Source organism: Entelurus aequoreus, linkage group LG03, assembly GCF_033978785.1.
Source record: "Entelurus aequoreus isolate RoL-2023_Sb linkage group LG03, RoL_Eaeq_v1.1, whole genome shotgun sequence".
Lineage (NCBI taxonomy): Eukaryota > Metazoa > Chordata > Actinopteri > Syngnathiformes > Syngnathidae > Entelurus > Entelurus aequoreus.
Genome location: NC_084733.1, coordinates 62998935 through 63006434, shown reverse-complemented (window position 1 = coordinate 63006434; position 7500 = coordinate 62998935). Strand labels below are relative to the sequence as shown.

At 40.8% G+C, this 7500-nt stretch overlaps 1 protein-coding gene across 3 annotated transcripts in view; it reads right to left on the bottom strand.

Annotated features, from left to right (window-relative positions):
* Positions 1–7500, bottom strand: part of slc4a11 (solute carrier family 4 member 11) — a 195633-nt gene that overhangs the window by 173493 nt on the left and 14640 nt on the right. Inside the window, exon 1 of one of the 3 annotated variants that reach the window (XM_062042406.1) lies at positions 3001–3146. The exons of the other annotated variants lie outside the window; for them this stretch is intronic. Coding sequence (XP_061898390.1) covers positions 3001–3037 — 37 coding nt within the window. The 5' untranslated portion in view covers positions 3038–3146. Of the gene's footprint in view, positions 1–3000; positions 3147–7500 lie in introns of those variants that run through there. 3 annotated transcript variants of the gene reach the window in all.

Genomic DNA, 7500 nt, shown 5'->3' with positions numbered 1-7500 from the left:
ACCAAAGTACTAGGAAGTGCAGGAAGAAGGCTGTGATTCACTCCCAGGCAGGAGTGGGAAGTGAGGACAAAGTCAAGCTGTAATTATGTTGCAGTGTGGTCTCACTCCAAATGTTCCTCTGGTTCTGTACAACACAAACTGGAGCAAACAACACACCACCATGTTGCGCAAAAGTACTTGGGCCATAATGGAGCTTGATTTGTGCCCTGGGAACAGAAAAGGGTCTTCCCCAAGGTGTTCCCGCAACCTCGCATACAGTTGTCCAAAATGTCTCTGTTAGAAACAAAGGTTTTAAGCAGGAGGTACACACTTTTGGACTTGGGGGCCGCATCAGGATGAAAATATTTGGCTGGGGGCCAAAAGAATACTGCATGTAAAGATATATATATATATATATATATATATATATATATATATATATATATATATATATATATATATATATATATATATATATATATATATATATATATATATGAGGTCGTCACAGATGTAAACAAGGTAGGATACTGTATATGAAAAAAAAAAAATATATATATATATATATGGAAATATATATATTATATCCATTATATATGTATATCTATGTATATATATATATATATATATATATATATATATATATATATATATATATTATGGATATATGAATGTATAATTAATATATTGGATATAATATATATACATACATATATTTCCACATATATATATAGTCTCATATATATACAATATAAAATAATTAGGGTCATTGATCTGATTTACTCACATTGTCCACAAGACCGCAGGAAATATGTAGCATTCAGAGACCGCCTGGTATTTAAGATGCATTTGTAAGCACTCTGCGGTGCAACGCTTTGTTGAACTCATTATGATTCACTGCCCAAATTGAAATAGCAAACCAACATAACAAAGGGGTAGTGGTTCAACAACCCCTTTTTCATCCAAACAACACAAAAACAGCCATTTTAACTGTCAATACTCTCCAAAGCATTACCAATCATGTTGCGACAATAAAAATTAAAAAAAAAAGGAAAACCGCTTTTACCTTGTGTCCCTTTGTCGGTGAATATGTGTGGCATTTGTTTTTTCTTATATTCTGGGATTTGTCAGAGTTGTAAACAGCGATCCTTCATTGGCCTGTGTCCCGGTTGTGTCTTCTCCTCAGCTGTGTTGGGGATCTTTCCCCCTCCTCCCCCTACAAAGCCTGGTCTCATCACAATTATTTTCCCTTGGACCAACCTTGAGACCTCCGATATCGGGAGGTGGGAGGGAGGGGGGCGTGGTTGGGGCGGGGGCGTGGATGGGGGCGTGGTTAAGAGGAGAGTATATTTACAGCTAGAATTCACCAACTCAAGTATTTCATATATATATATACATATTTATTTATTTATTTTATTATACATAAAATAAATACTTGAATTTCAGTGTTCCGGAGGCTATCCAGTAGATGGCAACATTGTCCTGTTTAACTTCTCCGTTCATGAATGAGTATATCATTTCGGCCACCGTGTTCAATGGAGAAGTCTGTTCTACAAAATGTACAGGCAACATACATACCCCTTCCCCTTCGAACTGTCCTGGATTAACTGAAATTCTTGTTTCCATACGTTTTGGAACTTGCAAGCGTATTTCTTCATCTTGCTCGTCGACGGCATCGCCATGTCTGTAACTTCCTCGTTCTTCTGCTTCGTCTCCTTGTTGTGTGCGCAGTTGTGCACTCTACTCTCTAAAAGCCGTAGATGTTATGACGTCATTGGGCAGGCAAGCTGTTTATATTGTGGGAAAGTGGACGTGAGAACAGGCTGTCCCCACTCGGGTTCGCATTGAGCTGGAGGGGGCGTGGCCTTCAGCTCCGGCTGAATACCGGGAGTTTGTCGGGAGAAAATTTCTGCCGGGAGGTTATCGGGAGAGGCGCTAATGCCCTCCCGATAAAAACGGGAGGGTTGGCAAGTATGCCTTGGACTCAGTCTGGACCCCCTCCCGAGGGTCCAGCCTTAGAATGATATTTTTTACTCTTCCCCCCTTTCACGATATCACCTTTTTCCCACCTTTTTTAAGGAGCGCCATAAGTGGCTGATCCGTTGGCGGTCCCGTCTTGTCTCCCTGTAACGTATGTCTGCTCTTAGTGGGACTGTGCCGAAAATGAAATTTCAGTTCTTATGTGTCTTGTACATGTTAAAGAATGGACAATAATCAAGCATCTTGAATCTTGATTAAAGACTTGCTGCGGTAAAAGCCCCCTTCGCCGATAACATCCTTGAATTGCTTGATAAACTCCTTAACATTTTCCTTCTTGGTGTCACTTTTGGATACCAAGTCGCCATATAAATGGCGAGCATTTTCGCAAACATCAGCCTCGGAAAAGCGATTCCCTGCTCGCTGCCACTCATTTGTCCTGGTCTTGCACTTTCTCTCCATCCGTGTGCAGATATTTAACCACTTCGGCAACCGTATGAACGTCCATATTCTAAATGGCTGCAATTTTGGACTTGTTTCTTCCACATTTGTGAGCCAAGTCGTGCACCATTGCTTTGCAAAATAATAGTGTACAGGAAGTGATGTCATCAAAATGGCAGCGTCAGTAGGGCTTGACAAAATTAATGAAGGAATGAATAAATGAATGAAGCGTTCGTTCACCGACACATTGTTAGCACATTGGTAAATGGAGTTTCAACTTTTCTCCATAAATACCAAGTTGTGTCCGGGGTAAATCTGCATTCTTCTCCTCTTGCAATCGGATTTGCCCTTTGAGACACTTGTGATTTAGGGCTATATAAATAAACATTGATTGATTGATTTGTCAGCCTGCTTCACCGCCTACTCTGTGCCGATGTCATCTTTGCTCATCCGTCAGCACCACAAAAGAAGACCACAACGGCGCCATCGCATGACTTCAAAACTGACATTGTCCGGGTAAACAACAAGTCCATATTGGTATTGCTAACATGGTGAGAAACAACAACAAATATGGCCGCGTCATGCCGCAGCGTTTTACCTCACCTTGGCAGTCGGGGAGCGCACCAGTTGAACGCCACATTATTCAATGGATGTTTTTCTCCAAACAACCTTGAAGCGCCATGACTCACTGGGTGAGTGCAAGAGGAAACGAGAGGGACAGAACTTCTGTTGTGGTGAAGCATCCTTGGTATTAAATGGAACATCCTCGCTAACGCAGACCAGACGTGTGCAGCGTGGCCACGCCCCCCTCTCAGCCTACGGCGAGGCAGCGACAACATCCAAAGAGGAATGATCCCAAACCAAAAACAAACACCATAAAACAAATGCGAGGCAGAAATGCTGCAATCACATAAACGTCGCAGGGTCAAAAACAAATGCGAGGCAGAAATGCTGCAATCACATAAACGTTGCAGGGTCGAAAACAAATGCGAGAGGATTTGAGCCAAAAACACAAACAAACCCCAGAAACAACGTGAGAGAAACACTGAAATTAGTTATGGTACCAGGAGTGCCACACCTACCATACCATGCCATATCATACCATACCACACCTTCCATACCATACCTTACTATACCATGCCATACCACACCTTCCATACCATACTTTACTATACCATACCATACCTTACTATACCATAACATACCATGCCATACCACACCTTCCATGCCATACCTTACTATACTATACCATACCTTCCATACCATTCCATACCTCACTATACCATACCATGCCATACCTTCATACCATACCTTACTGTACCATACCATGTCATACCACACCTTCCATATCATACCATACCTTACTATACCATACCATGCCATACTTTACTATACCATAACATACCATGCCATACCACACCTTCCATGCCATACCTTACTATACCATACCATGTCATACCACACCTTCCATACCATGCCATACCACACCTTCTATACCATACCTTACTATACTATACCATACCACACCATTCCATGCCATACCTTACTATACCATACCATAACATACCATACCTGCCATACCTTACTATACTATACCATACCTTTCATACCATGCCATTCCATACCTCACTATACCATACCATGCCATACCTTCATACCAAACCTTACTATACCATACCATGTCATACCACACCTTCCATATCATACCATACCTTACTATACCATACTTTACTATACCATAACAAACCATGCCATACCACACCTTACATGCCATACCATACTATATCATACTATACCTTCCAAACCATACCATGCCATACCACACCTTCAAAACCATACCTTACTATACCATACCATGTCATACCACACCTTCCATACCATGCCATACCACACCTTCTATACCATACCTTACTATACTATACCATACCACACCATGCCATACCATTCCATACCTTACTATACCATAACATACCATGCCATACCTTCCATACCATACCTTACTATACCATGTCATACCACACCTTCCATACCATGCTATACCACACCTTCCATACCATACCTTACTATACTATACCATACCACACCATACCATACCATACCTTACTATACCATACTATGCCATACCACACCTTCCATACCATACCATACCTGAGGGATCTATGTCGTTATAGACATGAGTGGAATGCCCAGACAAAAGTTGGAAGAATGAAAAATTTAACATTTTAGCCGTAAAAATACGTGGCTCTACGATGCTGTAAATGATCACATCTCAAGTCTTTAAAAACAAAGGTCGCTCAGGTGTAGCACACCTGGTAGTCTAGCTAACTTCTGGGGAACCCGGCTAACCTATTTGTAAACTGGCTAACTTTCTGGTAACCAAGCTCATTTATTTGTAGCCTGGCTAACTTCCTGGTAATCTGGCTAACTTTTAGGGAACCTAGCTTACTTTTGGAAAACCTGGCTTAGTTTCTGGTATACCAGCTAAGTTCCTGGTCACATGGCTAACTCCCTACTAACCTTGATAACTTCTTGATAACTTGGATAACTTCCTGGTAACCAAGCTTACTTAGGTAACTTCCAGTTAGCCTGGCTAACTTCCTGGTATTCTGGCTAAATTCCTTGTAGTCTGTCTAACTTATTGGTAGCCTGGCTAACTGTTGGGGAACCTGGTTTACTTTCTGGTAATCTGGTTAAGTTCCTGGTAGCCAGGCTAACTCCCTGGTAACCTGGAGAACTTCTTGGCAACTTGGATAACTCCCTGGTAATCATGCTCACTTATTTGTAACCCAGCTAACTTTTTGGTAGCAAGCGAACCTCTTGGTAACCTAGCTAACTTCCTGGCAATCAAACAAACTTCCTCATAACCAGGGTACATTTATGGAAGCCTGGCTAACTTTTTTTGTAATCTGGCTAACTTCCTGCTCACCAAGCTCACTTATTTGTAGCCTGGCTAACTTCCTGGTAGACTGGCCAACCTCTTGGTAACCTGGCTACTTTCTAGAGAACCCGGCTAATTTTTTGGTAGCCTAACTAACTTCCTGGTAACTAAGATCACTTATTTGTAGCCCGGCAAACTTGCTGGTAGACTGGCAAACCTCTTGGTAACCTGGCTACTTTCTAGAGAACCTGGCAAACCTTTTGGTAGCCTGGCTAACTTCCGGGTAGACTGGCAAACCTCTTGGTAAACTGGCTAACTTCTAGAGAACCTGGCTAACTTCCTGGCAGCCTGGCAAACCTTCCGGTAACCTGGCAAACTTCCTGGTAATCAAACAAACTTCCAGGTAGCCTTGCTAACTTCCTGATAGCCTGACTCACTTTTGTTTTGTTGTGTGAACTTGCAACATTTCTGTCAATTATGTGTTTTGTTTGTGTTTTTGTCTTTGCCAGCAGTTTTCTTTTGCATTAATTTAGCTTTAATTTGCGGCAGTCTGCCGCATTTGTTTCATGGTGTTTGGACAATTTCTTTGGCTTGGAGCCTTTCAGTGTGTTTGGCCATGTCGGCCACCGAGCTCTTACCCTACTTCCACGATACATTTCCACATGAAGACACACTGGCCAGATGTCAAATGCTTGCCAGAACAACACAGAGCACCGTAGCCCCAAACCGAAAGAAACAACCTGTCCAATAAATAGTTCAATGTTATATCAGTAGAGGGAGGAGCTGGACCAAGTGGCGGGGGAGAGGGAAGTCTGAGCTTCACTGCTTTGGCTGCTGCCCCCGCGACCCGACCTCAGCTAAGCGGATGGATTTCAGTGTTGTATCATAGAATATCATCACTGCCGTCATCAAACAGGAGACATGACTTGCTATTTGTATTTTACTCTGTGGTCTAAAAGTGAAAAATGCCACACGCACAAACATTTTTGTAGTAAACAGCGGCAATCAAAGTGGTCTGACACCAGCGATGCCCTGGCTGGCATCGAGCCGGGCGGCCTGCGAAGCTGCAGGCTAATCCTTACACCTGACAGGGATTGATGCGAAGCTGAGCTGGATAATGTCTTCGGGGTTGGAGGGGGGGGGGGGGGGGGGGTAAAGCAGGGGGTCAGTAAGCCCAGATTTTTGTGTGGCCAAGGTTTGAAACCTGGCATCTTGCTTTTCTTTGTAATTTCAGTCACCTGTTTTTTTTTTGTGATTGAGCATGTCAGATCTATTTGTGTTCATTGTTTGCTGCATTGTGTAGATACTGAACTTCATGATCAGCATTATTCCTCCTTTCATGGCTAATTTTGCTGCCTGATTTCCACCTGCAAGCGTCAATCAGACTGTATTGTTCTCGTGTTTCAACGGTAACACTGTTCACTTCCTTTGACACGTGTCAAAACGATCGAACCGATTGTAATATTATTGATTAAAATCTCCTACAGGAAGGTTCTAACTCAGTCACATGATAAACCAACTTTGTATATTCAAAATGCAAAAACTAAATCCAATGTAGACTAATGTATGCTAAACAATTAAAAAATAAAACATCTTAGCCTTGGGTTATAGCCGATTGAGCAAATTAGAGTGATATTTAATAAAATACCTCTTTAACAATACATTTTACATTCATAATATGCCAAGGGTCAATGAAAGACAAGCAGGAGGCCACAGTTGAGACACCTGTTGTAGGTCGTCATCACAAACATTTTATAATTAAACATATTTTAGCTATGCATTTATACATACATACAGTACATACATACATTATATATATATATATATATATATATATATATATATATATATATATATATATATATATATATATATATATATATATATATATATATATATATATATATATATATATATATATATATATATATATATATATATATATATATATACATATTAGGGGTGTGGGGAAAAATCGATTCGAATTCGAATCGCGATTCTCACGTTGTGCGATTCAGAATCGATTCTCTTTTTTTTTTTTTTAATTGTTTTAAAATTATTTTTTAAGATTATTAATTTTTTTTTTTTAATTAATCAATCCAACAAAACAATACACAGCAATACCATAACAATGCAATCCAATTCCAAAACCAAACCCGACCCAGCAACACTCAGAACTGCAATAAACAGAGCAATTGAGAGGAGACACAAACACGACGCAGAAC